Source organism: Lingula anatina, chromosome 7 (assembly GCF_051362555.1).
Source record: "Lingula anatina isolate TDL-2025a chromosome 7, LinAna3.0, whole genome shotgun sequence".
Taxonomy (NCBI): Eukaryota; Metazoa; Brachiopoda; class Lingulata; order Lingulida; family Lingulidae; genus Lingula; species Lingula anatina.
In genome coordinates, this window is record NC_141773.1 from 15,768,015 (window position 1) to 15,792,307 (window position 24,293).

Below are 24,293 nucleotides of genomic sequence, written 5' to 3' on the forward strand. Positions count from 1 at the left end.
AGGAAATTTCGTTTAGCAAGCCTCACATTCAAGAGTGTGGTGCGAGGCTATTTTTACACAGAGATATTAATCTTGCAGTGAAATATATTCATTACAAAAATAACTTTTTATTAGATGATAAAAGATATTATTGGTTTTGGCTGTATCCAAGTGAAATAATACCATTATTCCGTCATATTTATGATAAGGAAGTAGATTTCTATCTTGTATAAATTTAGTCTTTATTTACTACCCAGCCGTAGCATAGCAACGACCCTAGTTTCAAGATGGACGGCGAAGAGCCACCAAAGGAAAATTCCGATAATCCAGGTATATTTCGTGTAAACTAATTTTAAAAATAAGTGAAGCGTTTGATATTTCATTTCATCGGAAGGTTTTATGTCGTTATTATTCGTTATAACTTTAACGAAGTGAGCCCTGATAAAGCACGGTCGTTTATAGGAATTGATTTGACTATATTGGATGCAGTACTACAGTACATGTACTGTAGCAGAAAATAAATACAATTTACAACTTTTATATTGCTGCTCACGGCAATTATTGGCACGTTTTGGTCTGTCCTTTAGTACTAGTCCATTTATTGTTGTCTGGAACGTTTAAAGTTGTTTGTAATAAATGTTGCACATTGGATATGAATGAATATATCAGAAAAAAAATTTGTTGTACGTGTGCTGAGGACACTGCATATGAAATTAAAGCTATACGTTTTTCATTCAAGACAGCATTTCATACTCAGAATTTGCATCTTAGCATGAAAAAAATGTATGTTAATGTGTGTATGTGCGTGTGTGATGCGTAACTGCATGATTATATATATATACAGTATGTCAAACTAAGAAATAATTTACCTGTACATTCAGTAACATTCAATAACTGCACTTATATGTTGATTTTAATTGTTGCTCATAAACTTGAGTTATAGCATTTTCAAAAACCGGTGATAATGTATTTTCATTTTAAATCACTAACAGCTTTAGCATCAAGATTTTCAGGAACAACTTGCAGGTTCAAAAGTAAACTAATTCTTGCTTTTTTTTCTTTTTTCTTTCCTCTTTAACCCCATCCATTAACCTGTCCATCAATATAATTAACCTACGCACTTAATGTATCATGATAAACAATACATCATAATGACAGAGCCAAGGCCACCAAAGAAAGCTAAGAACCTCAAAGATGCTACTTCCCACCTCAAACAGGAAGCCCTGAGGCGCTATCGTATAAGGCACAAGGGATCGTTTGACCGATATGAGTCCGAGTATTCGAATCTGACAGAAAAATCAATTGTATCTGAAGATCATGAAGATCCTATTGAGGAGGATGAAATTGGAGAAGATAGAGGTGATGATATGGATGCGCACAGTAGGGAGGACAATGCTGAGTCACACCACAGTCAATGGGGCACAAGGTCTACTCCCACTGGCAATGTGCAGCCCAAAAACGTAGCCAAAGAAGCAACCCAAGCAAAGAAGCATGAAACATCTTCAGGCCTTCTTCACCAGCCAGCACCCAATCAGGATGTCCAGATGGAGAATGAAGGAGGCACAGGGCAGAGTCATGCGGTCACTGATAAAACATTCTCTGGGAATAATGAAAGTAATGGTCAGAGCCCCAAACATGACTCCTCGGTGTTGTCCAGTGAAGTATCACCTCAACCAAGTCCACCCAAAAATGTTACAACTTCTCGGCAACCCCCTTCAACTTCTCCTTCACCCCATCATACCTCTTCTCCAACCCCACGGACATCCCACCCTACCCTCATAGGTTCACAGGGTGCTGTCAACGAAGATGGGACTTTGGTAGGAAATATCCCATCAGGAGGTAGGGAACAGCAAGCACAGGGTTCTCCAGTTCTCCCTACTGAAGCCCTTGTAGATGGTGGAGTCAGTCCCAATAGAGAAAATGCCCCACAGAAAAGTTTTGATCAGGTTGAGTCAGAGACAAAAGGAGATGTGGAGAATGAATTAGCCAGAGGTATTAGTTGACTTGAACAGGTGCATTTAGTGTAGTGGTGATGGGTTTCTGAAACTATCATGATTATTGTCTATGATTTTCTGATGATCTTGTTTCTTTTTCATTTATATCCTATCTGATATTATTGATCAAGTTCACTGTTGATTTGATCCTGTTGATTGATGCATGGACAGATCTCACTTTCCACTCTTTTGAAAAAAAAAACAGATAAAAAAAATGTGCTGTGTTCTTTTATATTGATGGGTTTGTTCTTTACCATCAATGGCAAAATGCTATTTTTTATTTTTTATAGCATGAATTATCTGTAGTTTAGTTTGATTAGTTATAAAATTAACAAAAACTTTTAACCATTTCATTCTGGAAGATGTTATACATATAAAAAATACATCAGTACCAGTGTTGGACTGTGTCCCCCCCCCCCCCCCCCCCCCCCCCCCTCCACCAAATTAGGTCTACTATTCCCTCTTCCCCCCCCTCCAAATTAAGAAGTTGACCATGTAGGCTATTTGCCTACCTGTTATCCCTGAATCTGTCCTCACTTACTTATACTCACCCGTCCACTTACCGTACGTGAGATCCATGATCTGATTCTACTTTAGAGACTGATACTCCAATGTTCAGTAACTGTGGAAAGAAGAGACAATCAAGAAAATCAAATGCATGGATAATTGTTGCTTCATGTAGATATAAAATGACAATTGCACATGTCTAAGTCATACTACAGGTGTACTAGTACTTGTACTATGCATGTGATTGTACATGTATGTGATGTGGGCTATCCTCTCCATGATCATTTTTTGTATATTTTGTAGTAAACAAAAAGAGCATGAATGGTTATCTGTTTCACTTGCATGCCGTGATGTGTCCATTAACAAATAATTAACTCCCTCTCCAGGCTTGCAGTGCACTAGTTTGTGGATTGTTGCATGTATATCTGTGATGATGCATGTCCTGATCATTGCATGTACATTTGTGATGAGTGTCTTGATCATTGCATGTGCATGTTTACCTGATTATAGCCCATCAGTTTGATACACATTGCTGCATGCTGACAGTATTATCAATTTTAGACAATATGAACAGGTTAAAATATACATTGTAATATTTGCAATTGTTAGATATCAAATTAAAATTTTATATATACTTATATATATAGAATTCATCAATCAATTAATTTGATTGGAGATTGCATACCTTGTTAAGGTAGGTATAAAACTTAACAAAATAATCTTAGATTTTAACAACTAAGATAAGAATTACTTATTTGAAACACTCAATTTTTTACAGCATGTGATTTCTAATTTATGATAAAATTTATATAGTTTTTCAATTTGTTTTTCTTATTTAGAACAAAGCACAGAAAAACAGCAAGTATTTGGAAGTGCAGATAATGGTGAAGGAGAGGCAGGTCAAGGTCAGGAGGCCAAGGCCACAGAGGGTGAAGGTCAAGAAACAACTGATGCTCCACAAGAGGATGAAGTGAAAGACAACACTGAAACAGAGGCAAAAACTGATGAGGAGACAAAACCGGCAGAAGGGCAAGAAGAAACGCCTTCAACTGACACAGACCAAGCACCACCAGCTGAAGCAGAGGGAGAACAGGCAGCAGAAGGCACAGCCACGGACCAAACAGAGGCAACAGGACCAACTGACCAACCACAAGCAGATGAAGCAACGCCAAATGAACAATCAGAAGAAGCTTCAAATGAGCCTGCCCCAGCAACAGATAATGAGCAGGCGGCCACTGAACAGGGCGAAAAAGGTGATGAACCAGATGCTAAACCAGACGAAACAGATGCCAAACCAGATGAAAATACAGATGCTCCTACAGAGGGTGCCCAGTCAGAGCAGAAAGAGGCTGGCCAATCTGATGAAAATGCCACCGATCAAGCAGAGGTGAAAGAAGAACCAACAGCAGAGGGAACATCAGAAAAGGCAGAGGAGGCCAGCACAGAAGCTGCTGAACAGTCAGAAACTGCAAAAGAGACTGGTGAAACAGCTGAAGACTCTCAGGAGACAGATGCAACACCAGCTGAGGCTGCAGAGCAGGGAGAGGCTGTGGAGACCTCTGGTGAAGCACAAGAGGAAGGCCAGGAACAGGAAGCTGCAGAGGATGCTGGGAAGTCTGAGGAGCAGACGGCAGAGGAGCAATCAAAAGAGGGAGGAGAAACAACAGAAGGTTTGTCTGTATAGTCTATATTTACTGTATGCTTTAATTACTGAATCTATGAAATTATGACTTAATTTTTTAAAAAATAATTTTAGTATTTATTGACTAATCCCTTATTCACATGTAACAAATTTTACATTCACTACATGTATTTCCCACATGTTTTCAGGAGAAGGAACCAAGCCAAAAACTCCCAAGAAGCCAAAGACTCCCAAAGGTGTATTGCCGCCACCGCTGCCATCTCTGGATGATGGGGACGTGGAGGTGGCTAAGATGCCAGAGTTCAAGAAGCCGGCTGATGGCAATGACCCCAACACTAGAGGGGACGAGGAAGAAGTCCAGAGTGTAAGCTCCAAGGTGAGATATATTGATTTAATATGGTCACTAGTAAAAACTATATGTACTAGTATGTGGATAATAGACACTTTACCTTTTAAGAAAAGAAACATATGCACATGACTATAACACTACCCAGATTATTCAACTCCCAAAACTGTCCTACAGTATATTGTTTGGCATTGAAAGCCTAAGCCTAACATAATATACAGATGATAAATAACAAAATTAGGAAAAGTTTTCTACCTTAGCGGCTTGGCATTTTGATGCTTCATCGAAATTCAGGCCTTGATCAAATGATTGACTTGTCGGCATGAGCTCTGGAAGTTAGGACATCATTACTTACACACATTGCTGTTTCTATACTCCTTCAGATTGACGAGGAAGACCAGAGGATCCCCGATGACTTCTTTTACAATTATGAAGAGTTTATGTCCAAAGCCAGAGTTTCTGCTGACTCGGGCTTACCCCAAGACATCCTCACTCTCAAGTAAGTTGTGAGAACTCTCTTGCTGGTTTGCATACTTCAGCTGTGTTGGTGTGCTGAAATAATATAAAATCATATTATTTTATGTAATGTGAACAGAGCATTGCATTTGAAGTTCATTGCCCCTTCAATTGAGATTTTACCATTCTGGTTTATATTCATTAAAAATTAATAATATAAAGTTAAATTGATCAAATTATCAATTTACAATATCCTTCCAGGCACTCATTTGGTTTTGATGCCCAGAAGAGGGACAATCTTCACATCATCGACCCTAACACCATCATGTTCATAGCTGGTAATGTGGTAGAGATCGTGGACCTGAAGACCAAGGCACAGACATACCTCAGGAGTACTAGTGGGGGCGGTATTGGAGCCATAGCTGTAAGCATACTACACATACTCTGGGATGATGTTTCTTTTAGTGTTACAGTCAAATGTAAAAAATTTAACTTATTCAATGATTAGTTTAGCGAAATTTTGTGAAATATTTTGCAAGGGTCATTAAATTAGTTAATTTGACAATATCTTGTGCATTTTGCTAAAGTTTTTGTTTCGTTTGTGTTTTTATCTAAGGGTGTTGTTTCAAAGTCATTTGTATAGAGGGTTTTTTTTCTCTCTTTTGATATCTTGTAAAATGTCAAAAGAAACAACTAAAGATTTGCCACAAAATTACTTTTCCCAAAAATCAAACTAAAATTCAATTTCTATTCCTATAAAGACCAACAGCAAGTAAAGAAATGTAATTGTACTATTTTAGGTCCATCCAAGCAGGAAATATTTTGCCGTGTGTGAGAAGGGCGAAGCCCCCAATATCCTGATCTACACCTGGCCTGACCTGAGACTGTACAGAGTACTGAGAGGAGGCACACAGCAACTGTACAGCTATGCTGACTTCAGGTAGGACACATACACCAGAGACATACAGTGTATCTCCATCACGTATTTGCTTTTTATATGACATAAGTAAAACTCAAATAAGACAGGTGTAAAAAAATTGTTGCAGCTGTATGACCTATATCTATTTAGTGTAATCTTAAAGGCAGAAAAGGGTTATAAGAAATGCAGGAAGACGAGAAGAAAGATAGAAAAAATGAAGGTTTATATGAAAGAAAAATAAAAGTCAAATATTGATAAGTCTTAGAAGAAAGACATGAAAGCTGGAAGAGATGTGAAAGATGTACTAAGATGGGTTGGAAAGAAAAAAAAAGATGACTGGAAATGGATAAATAAATATTGGATAAATAAATAATAATGCCATAACTTTGTTTTCCCTCCTCTCCAGCCCTGATGGTAAGATCCTGGCCTCAGTGGGAGGAGAGCCTGACTTCATGCTAACACTGTGGAACTGGAAGCAGGAGAAAACACTGCTCAGGTCCAAGGCTTTCTCCCAGGATATCTTCAGGGTCAGCTTCTCCAATGACCTGGAGGGACAACTGACCTCAGCTGGCACTGGACACATCAGGTAGGCAAAGGGGCTGTTTTGTTTTATTGCCACTGCTTTGTATTCTAAATTTTAAATGTTTTGAAATTTTGCCTGATTAGAGAATTATTTAAAATTTTAATTGATTAAGTCATTTATTTATTATCTCCTTGGGAGAAGGCTATTTTTAAGCAAATTTTAGTCACAGAAGCATGTTTACATAAGGACATGGATTATATGATGGTGATTCTTAATTTTCATATATTCTAGAATTATTTGTATAACAGCTTGCATAAGAGTTTTACTACTCAGAATTCAATGTTCTGAGAGTTCTAACAGTTTTTAACTGAAGCAGTCAAGATGACGGTAAAGCTGCTTTATCTTCCCAGGTTTTGGAAGATGGCCAGTACATTCACAGGGTTAAAGCTGCAGGGTCAGCTGGGAAAGTTTGGAAAGACAGAGCTGACAGACATTGAGGGCTATGTGGAGCTGCCAGATGGAAAAGTACTGTCTGGGGCCGAATGGGGAAACATGCTGCTCTGGGACGGAGGGCTGATTAAGGTGGGTTTAGCATTGCCTTATTACATAGCAAATTCAGTGTATAGCATATTTCTTTAAGATTAATTGAAACTTAAAGTCATAAGGCATAAGGAAATTCATTTGTATAATATACAAGTAGTTGACTGTGTGGTTTCTCATCACTCAAACATACATTTAAATACACACTTAGTGTTTCTTTATTGTTTATAAAAAATACCTGTAGCTTCGTTCCTTGAAGAAGCTGTCTTGTTAAAACTGAAGTATTGAGGTGGAAATAACTGAAATTTAGCTCTTGTTTGAAGAAACTGCCAGTGTAATTTGTTTATCTATATCAAAGGTTGAGATTTGTCGTAAAGACAAGAAGCCGTGTCACCAGGGACCTATCCAGCAGATCATCATGGACGAGGGGGAGCTGATGACTGTTGGCACAGATGGCTGTATTAGGGTAAGAAGATGGGGGCACTGGGTTTAAAATGCAGAAATTTATATTGGCAACCTGAGATTTAAAAAAAAAAATTAACTGATCATAATAATAATGATGAAAGAAAAGAAAATGATGTTACTTTTGCATATAAACAAATTTCACTTTGTATTTGAATTCAGTGTGAGCGTAGTTTTCAACCACAAAATATACAAAAAAAAAAAGAAAAAAAAGAAACAAATGCACAAAAAAGGATAAAACATTGATTTTATTATGCTTGTGATTAACCATATTTCATTTCGTATGATCTAAATTAAGTGCTAAACGGTCCCATACAGTGCCCACTGGTACTGGAAAGCACCAAGGTTATTTAAATACTGAATTTCCCCCCCCTTTTCCTTCTCCAGGTGTGGGACTTTGAATCCATAGACACAGCAGACAGCACAGATGAGGAGGGTCGCTTTGAGATGGAGCCCATGAATGAGCTGAAGATTGGCCATGGCCATGAAGTCAGCCTGAGATGTATCAAGAAGTCAGTAGATCCTGATGAACCCACCATTTGGTATGCCCAGGTCAGTGAGGGGGTCTTTTTGTATCTATTTTTAAACTGTTAGAAATGGTAAATTTTAACTTAAATTTGTTTTTATTTCGTTTATTTATTTTTTGTTTAATTTTACAGTATTATTTTTATTGATTTATTGGTTGATTGATTTGCAAATGCATAAGTTTTTTATAAATTTCCAAAAAAAAAAAAATAAAATAAATAAATAAATGAACAAAAAATAGGGAAAAAAAAGATTATCTCCCCCCCTCCCCTCCCTCAAAAAGCAACTGCTCTTATTCCATATGTACCTATGCTATATTCCAGGACTACAATGGTGGTATCTGGAAGTTGGACCTGTCGTTCTCTCACACCTCTCAGCCCCCAGAGAAATTGCTGTCCTATCACTCTGGCCCCATCACTGGCTGCTCCACGTCCCCAGTCAGCCACCTGGTGGCCACCATAGGACAAGACAGTAAGTACAGCAGGAACCTGGTTCATGAAGGAATTTTTAGTTGGAAAATTGGTCTTACATTTGGTCTTTTAGTAACTCGAGATAAATCAGTAGTAGTCCAACTAAATGAATATTTGTGTCAGACTTTGTTTTGTAACAGGAAAGACAATTGTCATACCAGATAAATATTTTAGAAATACTTGATTTACACTTACTTTTATTTTCCAGAATCTCTGCGTATATATGACTATGTGTCCAATCAGAGTGTGTGTGAAGTGAGGTATAACATGGGAGGATCCAGGCTCATATGGGCTCCTAGAACTGTAAGTGCTAAAAGAAAAAAAAGATGTTTGAAATGTAAGTGAAAGACAGATTATAGGTTTGTGTCAAGAATTATATTTTCACACAAGATAAACTCAGTTTTATATATACATTTGCTCCATATTTTGGCATGATTATGTGTATGTATATTGCTCTCAGGTTGCCAGATTTTGTGTATAGGATCTTATATGTTAATGCTAAAATAGTGTTACTTTTTATATAGATCCACCTATAGCTTGATAAAATGATTATGTTTAAATTAGTCATCTTGTCATATTTTAATTCACCCATTAAAAGTATATATTGCAAAACTTTATTAAAGCATGATATTAATTAATTATATACTATATTTCTGTACAAATGAAACTTTCTTTGATTAAGAATGGAATTTTTTATTTCACATATTAGATATATAAGTATTTTATTTTTTCTTCAGATTGACCCAAAAGGTGCCACTCTGATAGCTGGCTATGATGACGGTGTGGTCAGAGTCCTACAGCTGGCCCAAGTGGACGAGAATGACCCGGCACGCAGAGTTAAGGGGGACACAGAGCTGCTGCTGGTGGACGTCCTCAAGCCACACAAGGCCAAGGTCACTGCCCTGGCCCTGGACAATAAGGGGGAGATTTTGGCAACTGGGGTGAGACTTGACTACAATTCTACCATATATTCAAAATTATTATTTGAATTTGGATACAATCTGAATCAGTTTGCTTTATTACTAGGCTTAATATTGTATTGAGTGAATTTACCCAGAATCTCATAAATTACTAATTTGTTTGTCTTATTTAGTTTTTCACAGTAAACAGTCCACTTTAATTATTTGGTAATCTCTGACAATTACTCCTGATAACACAAAGTAGCCTGGTGTTTTCAGCGGAATTTTTATGAAAAAAATGAGAGCAGAATGAAATATTTTTTGTGATCATGACAAAGGTAGTGAAAAGTCAGATAATTTACCATTACAAGTCACACATGCACTAAAAACAAAGCCTTCTGTTAAACAAAGTGTAGTTTCCATAACCATCACAAATTGTTTAATCTGTATTTTTATTTTCTTAGGGCAACGACTCCTCCGTGTTTTTCATCCATGTGAAGGACAGAGAGACCTTTGAACCTATTGGTTATGTGGAGATGCCAGGAGATGTGACACATCTGGAGTGGGCTCCAGGGAGCTTTGTAAGTATTTAGTGCTGTTAGTATGTACTTTAGGAATCCATTCATTTTTCACATAAATAAACATGCTGTATTACTGCTGCTGTACACAGTGAAATATATTGCCCATGTTTTAGCAAATTGTCTTATTGGTACTGTCACAAGCAGCAGTTTCAGCACAATCATCAGACATATGATATTCTAACCAACAGTTTGTCACGTCTTTACAAGGGCTGTTTATTATCAAACCCTTGAACAATAGCTATAATGTAAATTAATAAATGAGTTGCTGCATCATATTATTAATAATGCATGTGTGTCTGTGTACAGATGCATTTTTATCACCTGTCAGAAATTATTATCGCATTTTAAAGGTGATTTTTATGATTTAATCTTTATGCGTTTTTATCACCTGTCAAAAATTATTATCGCATTTTTAAAGGTGATGTTTATGACTTAATCTCTATGCTGTACCATACAGTGTCTTAGATGCTAAAAAAAACTTAAAAACAAAGAAGCATTGCTCCTGCTCTATAGTATTCCATTTTTTCATCTTCCAGAAGCGCAACACAATCTTGGTAACGTGTGCCAACGGGGAGGTGTGTGAGGTGGAGGCACCAGAGCCAGGCGCCTTCGACACCTCCCACAGTTACCTGATCAAAGGACTGAAGACCAGGACACACACCTTTAAGAGTGTCAAGTCAAGACTGAGGGTATGCTGTTCATTACTTTGAATTGGGAAGAAAACAAATAATGGGTTCTGGGGGTTTATTTCACAAAAGATCTTTTGGACCAAAATTGTAGACTAAACTTCTAGACTAAAATTTTAGTCTATGACGTCAGATACAGTAGATCAGTAGTTCATCAATTTAAATAAAATATTGAGTCTATTTTGTAAAGGGAGAGACATGACTAATGTACCTGAAACATGTTGTTCTTGTTGTTCAGATATTCATTGTATATTTACTTAAATATTTCAGGCAGTTTTTTAATAGACATTATAAGCATTTTGTTGAGGTCAAAAAAAGTACATTTGAAAAACTTTCATTTTGTTGATTTCTATTTCAGCATGAAGAGGAGTTGGAAAGAAAGCGAATTGAAGAAGAAGAAGCAAGGAAGAAGAAAGAGGAAGAGAAAAGACGTAGAAGAGAAAGGGGTTTGGAAGATGAGGAGGAAGAGGAGGAAGAAGAAGGTAGATATTTCAAACTGTTAGACATTATGACATGAAAATCAACATCTTATTCAAAGACTTGCATGGACAACTGTGGATGAATCTGTACAGAGTCAAAATAAATATGGCAATATTGTATTAGGTTATATTATGTCAACTGAATTTATGTTTTATTTAGCTAACATCAGTCATTGGTGTCTTTTTGAGTTGTGGAATTCTTTTAATTGGAATACTGCCCAAGGCATGAAGATAACACAACATGATTATAGAAATTTAACATGCTATACCTATGGCATTGTATTGATATTATTATTATTTATTACTCCAGCCAAAGAAGAGGAGGAGTGGCACCCATACATTCCCTCAGAGCCCAACCCCATCCTGTATGCCTTCTACTCTGGAGAGGACACCTTCTGGCTCTCCATGGTCAGTAACACACTGGGGACTTGAGTGCTTTGTTTGATATTATCACATGATACTAGGGGATATGAAAGGGATAGTAGATGACACACTGGGGTCTGGAATGCTTTGATTAACATTAATAGTACACATGATACTGGGGGATAAGACGGGGATAATCGATGTTCAGTACAATGGGGAAGTTTTTTTGGAGTGACTTAGTGCAGCTGCACTGAATTCACTGACAGTCGGGTTATATCTTTGTGAGGCTGAACATAGGAGTTGCAGTGAATTTCTAGAATGATCAGATTTTTTTATTTCTTTTAGCAGCTCTACTCATTTGGATATTGTACTTCTGTTAAGTACTAACTGTCTCATATGTTTTTTAACATGATGCATTCCAGGGTGAGGTATTCTCTTTCAAAACCTCCATTCATTTTGGTATTGTACTTCTGTAAAATACACACAGAGGCATATCATATATTTACATGTATTAAAACATGACATTCCAGGATGACTTTGATGCTGGCTATCTGTATGAGTGTAAGTTCCTGTCTGATGAGGAAAAGGCCACTGTGCCAGCAGACCAGCTGTATGAACCAATCAGGACCATCGCTGTGTTGGAATCCAATGATGTCCCCATAGACACCATGTTCTTCCAGTGAGTTACTGTCACAGTCTTCTCTCTCACACACACAGACATGCACTCGTATACTCACACATGCACGCACGTGCATGCACACACACATGCACACACACACGTGGACTCCAATTGAGTCCTAATAGCCTACAAGTAATTGGCAATATATATACTTAACTGCATCCCCCAAATGATGACTGACAAAGCATCTGTTCATGTTGTAATTTTCATGTTCCAGTAACGAGAAACAAGTGGTCATGGGAATGATGGACGGCAGTGTGCGTATACAGCCACTGGAGGAGAAGGACATCGCTAACGCCACAGACTCATGGCAACTCAGCATGCACGACGGAAACTATGGACGCGTGTCTCACATTGCAGCCAGCCACGATGGCAAGCACCTGTTTACTGTGGGAACAGATGGAAACTTCTTTGTGTACAACTACATGGGACAACAGGAGCTGGAAGACCAAGTGAAGGCCAATAAGGCCAAGATCCCCTCAGCCAGGGTAAGGCTTTGAAGATTTAATGGTCAAATCCAGTGGTAAAAATAATTTTGAGTACAGGTTTGATTTTATTTCAAAGATGCATACTCTTTTCTGTATTTGTTTATGTATTGCTTAAGATAGTAATAATTCAGTCAAGCCAGAAAATTGCTATGTCAAGCTGGTTAAAACGGCTTTTGTTCTTTTGATTTTTCCTTCAACAACTAATACGTTTTTATTTTTTCCATAATTGTATTTTTGTTTTATTGTTACAGAAACAAGAACTGGAGAAGAGAGTAGATGACATAGCAGATGTGAATGCATACAGGTAGGCACCCCATGATCTGTATTATATCTGTATATAATCATTATATTGAATCATGCATTATATAATATGATTTGATATGATCTGATCAAAGTGTGATGTAAAATAAATGTTCAAATATTAAATATTACAAAAAAATTCCAATCATGTCTGTTGTATGGGATAAACATATTTTTACATAACAACTTCCCTGCAATTATCACAACCAACACATCTGTTCTCAACCAACCATAATCTTTGCCACACCTAGCACAATCACACCCTGTTGTTCACACCATACATCTTACATTTCTGCAGTATTGAGGATGCCAAGCAGAAGGCTGAGCATGACAAGATGTTGCGCTTGGCAGAGGAGAAGAAACAGGGTGTGAGGAGAACCATAGGACAGCTGAGGAGAGAATTCAAGAAGCTTTTGGTCAAAAATGAAGAGTTACCAGAACACTTGAGGCTTATGAGAAAGGCATGTGTCACATTATTTCAGTTTTAGTCACTTTGTTTTCTATCTCTTTATTTGATTAGAATTTTTATTTTATTTCTTATTTTTGTTTTTGTATTTTTTTAAGTTATTAAAATTTAGATAAATTGTAAATTGACAGCAAAGCTATGGTAAGTAATTCTATGAAATGGCCCCTGTACATTTTGTTCAACATAAATTTCTCTGGTCAGTTTACCAATGAAATACTAAAATAGTATTAATTGTGTATTGTAATTTCAGGAGTTTGAAATGGACCCTGAGATTAAGAGAGAATTAGAAAGACAGAAGGAAGAAAAGATAGCACTGGTGAAGAAGGAGCTGGCATGGGAGTCAGAGAAACACCAGATTGCTTTGGATAAATTGAAGCAGAGGTAAGTAAATGGAGCAGCCAATGTAGAACTCCTGTTGTACAGTTATCTCAGTAAATTTATGATATGCTGTGAAAACTTTGTATTGTTCAGGATGCCAGTTTCATTAAACAAGAAGAAATGTGACTTGATCTATGTTTACATGTCAATAGACTGATGTAGGCCCAAAACTTAACAAGACTTTGTCAAGTATTAGCAAATCAGAGTTTGTGACATAGCAAGACAAATTGCTTTAGAGGAAATTACTTTATTTTCTTTTCTGCTTTGGGTACATAAATGCTGTAATACTTGGTATTTTCTCTCCAGATTCAAGTTGATGGTGGAGTGTGAGAGGATCGTGGTCAAGGCATTCCTCACGGAGCACGAGGTGACCAGTTTCAGGGCATCCAAGCTGCCGGATGACTTCTACACCCTGAAGGCAGAGATGGAGAAGAGGAAGACCAGCATGTACAGCAAGGATGAGAGCAGAGAAGCTACCAGGGACAGGGTCACAGGTAAGCATGGAATACCAGATTGGTCACAATTAAGTGTGGGGTACCTGGTGGATCTCAAGTAATAATGGGGGCTCTAGGTGGGTCACTGGTAAGGATGGAGTAACAGATGGGTCACAGGGAAGGGTGGGGTACCAGATGGGTCACAGGTATCAAGGGGTACCAGGTGGGTCACAGGTAAGCATGGGGAACCAGTGGGTCACAGGTAAGGGCGGTGTACCAGGTGGGTCTCAGGTAATAAGCGGGCACTAGGTCGGTTACTGGTAATGATGGAGTAACAGTTTGGTCACAGGGAGGGTTGGGTACCAGATGGACAACAAGTAAAGATGGGGTAAAAAGTGGTTCACAGGTAGGGGACCTAGGTTAGTCACAGGTAAAGATGGGGCACGAGAAGGAGGAATTTTCACTAACAACCCAGTGCTGTATTTATCTTTTGTATTTGGTATTTTAGAATTTGGTCCCATGGCAACCATGCCATTGTTAAATGTCATTATAGTTCTTATATTTTACCTTTCTCACCTTCAGGCCAGGCCAGGAAATCAGAGAGTGGGGGAGGAGCTGAGGGCGAGTCAGAAGAGGGTGCTGTCAAGACAGCCCTGAAGGGAAGTCTGGGAGAGAGAATTAACAAAGCTCTTCAGAAAGTGGAGGAGAAGAAAAAGAAGAGAGCCCAAAGAAAGGCACAGGTATGAAGACATTCTTTGATCTTTTTGGACTGGATTTACATAATAAATACCATCTTGGGCTCAGTGTTTTATTCTTAGGTACAAAAAATTTATTTTTAAGTATATATTTCTATTGTATAATTTGGGATGAAAGAATTATGAATGTATTGATCAGAACTGATATTCACCAAAACTGCTTTAATTTGATTGAAAGTATTTTTTATGGGAGAAAAATATTTTATTGTTTAATTGAATATTTGGATGGGTTAAAGATATCAAAGTTAATCTTATATCTTATTCTAGTGGGATGAGCTGTACAACACAAAACCAGACGAGGATTATGAAGATCCTGCAGATGTGTCAGCCATTAAGGAAGCTCAGGAGAACATGGGAGACTTCAAGCTGAAGACGGCAGATGACTATGTGGTCCCAGACCACCTCAGGATGAATGTGGAGAAAGCAAGAGTTAGACTACTCATGCTCAAAGATTTGGTGAGTGTGGGATGTTCTATGATGTTTTGGAGGGGGGGGGGGGGGTAAGCTAGAGTGAAACAAATTTAATTTTTTGTTAAGATATGCTGTTAATAAAGTAATGATATTCTTTTGGAGTTTAAAAAATATGGATATTTTAGAATTTACCAGGATATATAAATTTCACATTAGTTTTAGATTAAAAAAAAAACAATTTGATCCACAGATATTAGCCACTCATTATGATTATGTGCAGCAATTCACCTCCTAACAACATTTCTATCTTATCAATATAGATCCATCAACACAAGTACAAGTTCAACCAGAAATTGCTGGGCCTGAGGAACACCAAGATAGAGCTGATAGACAGTATCAAGGAGCAGGTCACTGAGCTGGACAACCTCCAGAAGAAGCTGTCCCCTGAGCTGAGGAAGCCTGTCCCCAAGATCCCCCACATGAGCAGAGAGGAGATGCCAGAGAGGTCAGTTACACAGGATTGTTGTTGTTGTGCTACATTTGTTTGATTTATTTTATTCCCTTTAATTGATTGATTAAATTATTTCTTTATTTAATTAGATAAATCATTAATTCATTGACTGGTTGATTCATCCTTGATTCATTAATGTATTTGCCTGTTTGTTTGATTTATTGATTCATTGGTTGATAAGTCAGTGTTGTTGATTGGGTGATTGACCGATTATTTTCTTCATTAAATTCAGTAATTAATTGCTTAATACCATTGCTTAATTTGTTCATTTCAATTTCATATTATTAGGAGTTTCACCTGTATTTGTCATTGGTGTTTTGTTGCTGCTTTGTTTTTAGTCTGTCTGCAATTTTAAAGTCAATTCTAAACTCCTTTCACTATTTATTTATCACAGGAAGTATGAGTACACCCGTGAGACTCTATTGAAGTTCAAGGCAGAGCGGGAGGCTGAGGCCCTGGCTGCTAAGACTGGCAAGGACCAGGGGGATGGGTTCGGAGGTTTTGGTGGTGGTGGCGGTGGGTCTGACAAGGACTCCAGGGTAAGAATGATTAATGTAATATATAAGATAGAATTGATAGGTACTTAATTGTCACCAAATACACCACAGAAGTGGTGATTATGTACAGTAACAATACCCATTTATAAGATAAATACAGGAATGAATAGGAATAAGCTGCCACTGCTGATTACACATCTTTCAAGATTACACATCTTTTTTAAAAAAGAAAAAAAAAATGGTAGCATGTGATCTGGTGACAAGGTTGTCTGAGGGGATTTATTTAGAGAAGAAATATTTCATGTTTAACCTATCCTGGTTCCAGCAATCCTCGGCCACCACCCATCGCGGCAAGTCAGCCAAGGCTGCACGATCCTCAGACCAGGACCTGTACACTAAACTGGTGGAGGCTGAGTCCATCAAGTCTCCACTGGAGCTGCAGATCATGAAGGCTGAGGAAATCAAGTGAGGACAGAGTGTTATTATTATATAATAACTATAATTGTAAAGATTGGTTACAAATGCTATTACTGCTGGCATATTGACATTGGTTAAGTGACGGAAACTTCTGCTGGTGAGGTTGGCGTAAAAAATAACATACTGGTATTTCACTGCCAAATTAGTCACACAAAAAATGTGTTTTTATTGTCTTGCTACTAAAAATATGTCTGTTTAAATAGCAATGAAAGAAAGAGAGAAAAAATCCTTACCTACTGCTTTTATCATATAAATATAGAAAAAAATGGTAGAATAAGCAGTGAATGAAAAGATAGTGAAAGAAGATTTAGGACAATTAGAAAAATGATTAATTTTATTCTATTTTGGTTAAATCATTTGTTTGTGATGTGACAAGCATCTACATCATCGTCAACATCATCAACATAATGTATTTGTTGCTATTGCAGACTCCTGTACAGAAGAGACCAGCTGCTGAACAAGATCGAGGAGGCACTGAAGACATTTGATGCTGAGCTGAGGATGCTGAGACATGAGAAGTTCAGGCTGGGATATGACCTCAAGTGTGCTGACCTCAGGTAGGGGGACAAAAGAAGTTTAAGTTCTTTTTGACATTATAATCTAAAAGTGGATATCTCTTAGTAGATGTTAAATATAAAAATTTTATCATGTATGATATTGTTGATGATTCTCAGGCAAGTGACACTGTTTGAGGAGCTGGCACTGCTGAGAGAGTTTGAGAAGAGAGAGAATGTCCTGGCTGACAAGGTGGAGGCCAAACAGCAGGAGAAGATGGACTTTCAGGCAAAGGTAAAATATTATTATAGAAGTTGTATAGAAGATGTTTTCGTATTATCACACTATATAACAGTGATATAATACTGAGACAGTAAGTACATGGGACAGCAATATCCTGAAAACAATCAATCTTAGTATTATGCAGACAAAATTTAAACCTTACTGAATTTAAACCTTACTAAAGTTCTTCATAAACTGTCAACATAAATGCAATCCATGTCCCTGTAAAATGTCAAAACGAACACAGAGTTCTCAAACGGGTAATTTTTGTTCCAGATCATCGACATCCAGCAGAAGTTGGACTTGAAGAAGAAGGACATCGAGAAGCTGCAGGAGAAGGAGAAGGCGCTGTACGCCATGTTCCAGGCCTCACTGGGAGACAACAACAAGTTTGCTGACTACCTGACCAAGGTGTTTAAAAAGAAGATCAAGAGGTCCAAGAAAAAGGAGGGAGAGGGGGATGGTAAGTTAGCTGAAATTTTATTTTTTAAGATCCAATGTTATTATAATGATGTAGAATCAACCAAAAGCTCTAATGGGTTGACCAGGTTGAGTATGTTTTGCTATGGCATTGATAAGTAACTTTTTGTGTTCAGCAAATGAATGTAACACCAAACAAATCCAAAGTTAATCTTAACTGTAAGAGTGGAAATTTAATCAACTTGTATCTAAGATAAGTCTGTCATCTAGAGTTCAGTATGTAAATGTTATTCATTCCTTATCCTTATCCAAACATGCCAAATATCACTATTAAGTGTAAATTTACAGCAGATTCATCATGTCATTTCATCATGTTTTAATTTCAGGCTCTGATGAGGACAGTGATGAGGACAGTGACGAGGATGAGGATGAGGACTGGTCTGATGAGGATGAGGACTCTGAGATGGGAGGATTTGACCTGGATGTCTGTCCTCCTGGATGTGACCAGGTAAGTATGAGGACTGGTCCAACCTGTACTGGTGTGTATGTGTGTGCTTGTGTGCATGCATTGATGTATGTGCATGTGTGCCTATGCATCTGTCTGTGAGAACGTGTGTAAATTGTGAGTGTATGTTTTTACATGTGTGAATAAGAGTGAGTCGTACTCATAGTCTTTCTTCTCAATATGTCAGAACCATTATCCAATTATATACCACCTTTCCACTGCTCTTTAAGTGTTAAAATCTTCATAATAACATAACAAATTTTGAGAAGTCAAAGTAAGCATATGCCCTTTCAATTCCGGTTCTTATTTCATTTAGATTACGGCATAAATGATGAAGTGTTTTAAATGAATATTAATACTTTTTAAAGTTAAAACTTTCCATTCCTGCAGAACCTGTACGACAACACATGCCAGCTGCGTGAGAAGCGTCTGGACATTGAGGAGGCACTGACAGAGGAGAAGAAGACCAATGACACCATGAGGAAGGAGGTGGAGACGCTGCAGAAGAAGGCGAAAGTCATTGATGGTGCGCTGAAGAATGCAGAGGCTGATCTGGAGGCCTTCCAGGTAAGCAGACACCATTGATGCCATGTGCAGATCTAGGGATGGTTTGTCAAAAAGAACATAAAATGTTGGTCTTTGACTTCGGTTTTATTTTGGGTCAAAGTATACAAAGAATGTTGGTCTTTCTGTTCAAATTATTGTACCACCAGCGTTAGCGCTGGCGGTACACATGGTTTCGGTCCCGTCCGGATCGTTCCGCCGGCTCCGCCGGCTCCGCCGGCTCCGTTGGCTCTGCCGGCTCCGCCGGACGGCTACCGTTACCGCTTCTCCTCCTAGACAGTAAGGGCCCCCGTACCCATCTCATGGATTTAGGTCACCTATAATCTCAACTCGTTCCACGTAAAATTTGGGCTTTGTCGGTATTGGGGTCTGGGTGTGGCACTCATTGCAATGCACCCTTGTCTAAAAATGGCAAAATTAAATGCTAATTATCTACCCTACTGAAGGAGTTATGGGAAAAATTTCTATAGACGGCTTTCCAAAAGTCATATGTGTAGATTTCAAATATACCCTTGGATTTGACCTTTGACCTTTACTTCAAGGTCAAATGGGCCAAAATTTTCAAAAAAATGAAATTTTTTACGAAAAATTTTTTTTTTGCCCTGTTATTCAGACACCACACAGACTTAACCAATAATATTATTGGAAGGTGTTACCCTTCAGGTCATCTTTCATCTCCATGAATTTGGGGTCAATCGGTGCATTTTCACGGGAGTAGCGGCCATAAGATACCGAAACTGAAAACTGTCTCTAATTCGGGAACCGTTAATGCTAGAGACCCATTCTTTTTTGCATTTTGTAGAGCATGTAAAGCCCAACACTGGAGGTGGTCTCGGTTTTTTTGTATTCCATACGGTTTTCGAGTTACGCTGTATCAAAAAGTACATATTGGTGGTAAAAGCAAAATGTGCAGTACGGTAATGGATAATAAATTTTGAACTCTGGAAAAATAAAACATAAGGCTTGGCAAAGCAGACAACTTGTGTTCAAAAATGACATTATTTCATCAAATTTGAACTTCTGAAACTTCAGAGCACCTCCTATTTCAAGAATTTTGACCAAAATGACATTTTCTTTATTTTAATTAATTTTTTCTGTACGAAATTTAAGGCACATTATGGTAACTCCAAAATTATAACATTTAGTCCCTTATATCTCCAAAACTGGCAGAGATAGGTCCATAGTTACTATTGAAGTTGAATAGGAAGTCATATACTGGCAATCTTACTATGACCTTGAAAGTGACCTTTGACCTACTTTTCACCATGAACTGAACTTTGCAAATTTTTCTTCCCTTTTATCTCCAAAACTGGCAGAGATAGGTCCATAGTTACTATTGAAGTTGAATAGGAAGTCATATACTGGCAATCTTACTATGACCTTGAAATTGACCTTTGACCTACTTTTCACCATGAACTGAACTTTGCAAATTTTTCTTCCCTTTTATCTCCAAAACTGGCAGAGATAGGTCCATAGTTACTATTGAAGTTGAATAGGAAGTCATATACTGGCAATCTTACTATGACCTTGAAAGTGACCTTTGACCTACTTTTCACCATGAACTGAACTTTGCAAATTTTTCTTCCCTTTTATCTCCAAAACTGGCAGAGATAGGTCCATAGTTACTATTGAAGTTGAATAGGAAGTCATATACTGGCAATCTTACTATGACCTTGAAATTGACCTTTGACCTACTTTTCACCATGAACTGAACTTTGCAAATTTTTCTTCCCTTTTATCTCCAAAACTGGCAGAGATAGGTCCATAGTTACTATTGAACTTGAATAGGAAGTCATATACTGGCAATCTAAATGTGACCTTAAAATTGACCTTTGACCTACTTTTCACCATAAACTGAATTTTGCAAAATTTGCTTCCCTTTTATCTCCAAAACTGGCAGAGATAGGTCCATAGTTACTATTGAACTTGAATAGGAAGTCATATACTGGCAATCTAAATGTGACCTTGAAATTGACCTTTAACCTACTTTTCACCATAAACTGAATTTTGCAAATTTTGCTTCCCTATTATCTCCAAAACTGGCTGAGATAGGTCCATAGTTACTATTGAACTTGAATAGGAAGTCATATACTGGCAATCTTAATGTGACCTTGAAATTGACCTTTGACCTACTTTTCCCCATGAACTGAACTTTGCAAATTTTGCTTTCCTTTTATCTCCAAAACTGGCAGAGATAGGTCCATAGTTACTATTGAACTTAAAAAGGAAGTCATATACTGGCAATCCAAATGTGACCTTAAAATTGACCTTTGACCTACTTTACACCATAAACTGAATTTTGCAAATTTTGCTTTCCTTTTATCTCCAAAACTGGCTGAGATAGGTCCGTAGTTACTATTGAACTTGAATAGGAAGTCATATACTGGCATTATAAATGTGACATTAAAATTGACCTTTGTCCTACTTTTCACCATAAACTGAACTTTGCAAATTTTGCTTCCCTTTTATCTCAAAAACTGGCAGAGATAGGTCCATAGTTACTATTGAACTTGAATAGAAAGTCATATACTGGCAATCTAAATGTGACCTTGAAATTGACCTTTGACCTACTTTTTATCATGAACTGAACTCTGCTTATTTCTTTCTCTTTTAACTTCAAACTTGACAGAGATAGGTCCATAAATACTCTTGAACTTGAATAGGAAGTCATATACTGGCAATTTACTGTGACCTTGAAATTGACCCTTGACCTACCTTACGAAGAACTTAAATTTGATTGTACCATATATATTTTTTGCAATAGTTTAAAAATTCTTGTTGATTGCATTTTTACAGCTTGTCAAGCACAAAACTGGTGGCTGTGTCCCTTATTTTGTGTATGTGGGGGTCTATACGAATGCGCTTGCTCCAGCTGGTGGTACAATATTCGGAGGCGGTATCGCCTCTCTGATCCTCTAGTTATTATTATTTTTTTTTTTTTTTTTTTTTTTTTTTGACACAGCTTCTGCTAGCAAAATAACAGACAATTTTTGGCAGGGAGATTCGGCGTACTATGAAAACAGTCTTTCCTCTTGATCTGCAGAATTAATATCATAGGTACATTAACAACAAGATATCCTATATGTTTTCAGCTTGAAAAGCAGCAAAAGATCAATGAGCTGGATGTGGTGGTGGTGTTGAAGCTGCACCAGATCCAGTACATGGTGAACAGCGTGCTGCCCCAGGACCTCAGCCAGTGCCTGATCTTTGAGTCTGGAGGCATTGTACAGCTACAGCACAGGATCAAGGAACTGGAGCATGAGAAAACACTGCAGAAAAAACAGATGAAGTTAGTGGGAATTATTTGTTGTATAAAATTATTCCTGATTATGGTATCAAATTTACAAATTTGCATTTTGCAAAATGATTTTCACGAGTGGTACAGTGCAATGTAGTTTTATTTGTATGTGGATGGATGTTCCATAGAACAATTCTTGTTAACGATTATTGGTAGAAGCTACTATATGAAGAAGACACACTTTTTGAATGCAATATTTTAATTAATGAAAGGAAGAAGACTCTAAAAGCTTGATGAAGTCTACTTAATTTTTACTTTGCTTTACCTTACTCATTTCATTTGTTTCCAGGGAAGCCAGGAAGAAGCATGTCCAACTTATCAAAGATCGGAAGGTATTTGAGGCAAAGATAGGCGAGATGGAGGAACAATGTAACCAGATGATGGTGGCCAAGTTTGGACGAATTGTTGATTTGGAGAAACTGGAGACGGTCACAGTAAACAGAAATATTGAAGAGTTGAAGGAAAAATTGCGGATTACAGAGATAGAGTGCACCAAAGAAATCTCCTCCTGGCAGGTAAGTTAAGTCTGATGAAAAGAGATATTGAATTTAGCATACCATGGGGTGATGTTGATCAGTGGCTTTTTTTTTTTTTTAGTACTGCTTACTGTCTGTTGTTCTCCTAGCCCCTGGCCTCTGCAGAATGTGAAATTATCCTTTTAGACGTTCTCTCACTTTAATCTCCCCATCCCATCTTGTTCTGTGTAGTTGTTTGTACTAACAAATAGCTCATGGCACACCCAAAAACGTTTTTTGTTCACATACTTTCAGGACAAGATTGGTCACTACAAGGACCGCATCACGGAACTGACCAGAGAAAACACGGACAAGCTTGACCAGCTGAACATGTTGATGGGAGAGAAGAAAGAGTTTGAAGGAGCACTGGACTCCAGACAGAAAAATTTGGTATGTTGTTCAACAAAAGTTATATTTTATGTATTAAATATCATATAAACAATTGTCTGTGATATGTTTGAGATAAAAAGGGTTGGTCTTTAATACAAAGGGAAGTAGTTTACAGATTGTTATTTACACAAGCTGAAAAGATGGAGAAGAGGAGTTGGTTGAAAATGTCTTACAGTGACAGTAACTTTGTTTGAGAAATTAAGTGAGGGTTCAGTGTCTTGTAAGAATGTTCTAATGGATTAGGTTCTGTAAATGAAATTGAATCCAGATATTGTATATTTTATGTATGTATTTTTTATTGGCTAGATAAATTGTTATCTCTTATTTCGTGTGAAATCGACAATATTTAGATTATTTCATTTTAGTTACAAATAATTTATCAAAAATTATACGTTTATTCTAAATACATTTTGAACATTTCATTTTCACTCTTTCAGGGTGGTGAGTTCAGTGGAAATAGAAAAGCTGATCTTCATGAACGACAGCGGCTGATACAATTGGTCCAACTCCAGGCTCAAGAGATAGAGGCACTGAAAGAGGAAATTACGCTGCTCTCTAGGAAAGGAGGTCACATTCTGCCACCTGCTCAGCCGCCTTTACAACAAGGCGCAGGCGGACTCTAATACAAAAGAACATCAACTTGCTTGCAACTGGAGCAATATGAAAACTCAATTCCCTTTCAACAGACATTTAATTTTTTTTTTTCTAATTTGATTTACTTGAGCTTACTGTGATAGCTGATGAGATGACATTATATTTTTTCAGATGCAAATTCTCTTTTTTGTAACATCCATATAACTCCTCCGTCCAAATGGGCCTCAGAGCATATGAAATAAGAAAATCCGTCCTAAATACAAAAAAGTTGATGCAGATGTTTTTAGATTGTATCTTTTTATGTATTAATGTATTGCAGCAATCATTACATTTACAAACAATGGGAGATGTATGCACTGAAAATGTTTTATATATGTATATATATATATTGTTCTGTTGGATCATATGCCTCATTCATTCTAAGTATATTGAATAAATACAATTATTCAGTGTTGTAATTGTT

At 37.4% G+C, this 24,293-nt stretch overlaps 1 protein-coding gene across 2 annotated transcripts; it reads left to right on the forward strand.

Moving 5' to 3' along the window:
* The first annotated feature begins 163 nt into the window (after window positions 1–163).
* On the forward strand, window positions 164–24,281 carry LOC106161977 (cilia- and flagella-associated protein 44-like). 2 transcript variants are annotated; one of them, XM_087018248.1, is made up of 38 exons: window positions 220–309; window positions 1,138–1,971; window positions 3,320–4,150; window positions 4,311–4,498; window positions 4,852–4,967; window positions 5,186–5,348; window positions 5,725–5,864; window positions 6,250–6,429; window positions 6,777–6,948; window positions 7,265–7,372; window positions 7,756–7,920; window positions 8,217–8,364; window positions 8,572–8,666; window positions 9,101–9,304; window positions 9,727–9,843; window positions 10,380–10,532; window positions 10,888–11,011; window positions 11,319–11,416; window positions 11,902–12,050; window positions 12,268–12,538; window positions 12,790–12,842; window positions 13,137–13,299; window positions 13,555–13,685; window positions 13,989–14,176; window positions 14,699–14,856; window positions 15,139–15,327; window positions 15,603–15,787; window positions 16,188–16,332; window positions 16,616–16,755; window positions 17,196–17,324; window positions 17,442–17,556; window positions 17,821–18,007; window positions 18,351–18,472; window positions 18,860–19,036; window positions 22,126–22,322; window positions 22,621–22,846; window positions 23,102–23,236; window positions 23,674–24,281. In XM_087018248.1, the coding sequence occupies exons 1-38, from the start codon at window positions 267–269 to the stop codon at window positions 23,857–23,859; spliced, it is 7,125 nt and encodes a 2,374-aa protein (XP_086874374.1). In that variant the 5' UTR covers window positions 220–266; the 3' UTR covers window positions 23,860–24,281. The 2 variants fall into 2 exon arrangements, with proteins under 2 accessions (XP_086874375.1, XP_086874374.1); XM_087018249.1 differs by lacking the exon at window positions 1,138–1,971 and having other exon boundaries at window positions 164–309.
* Window positions 24,282–24,293: the final 12 nt, after the last annotated feature.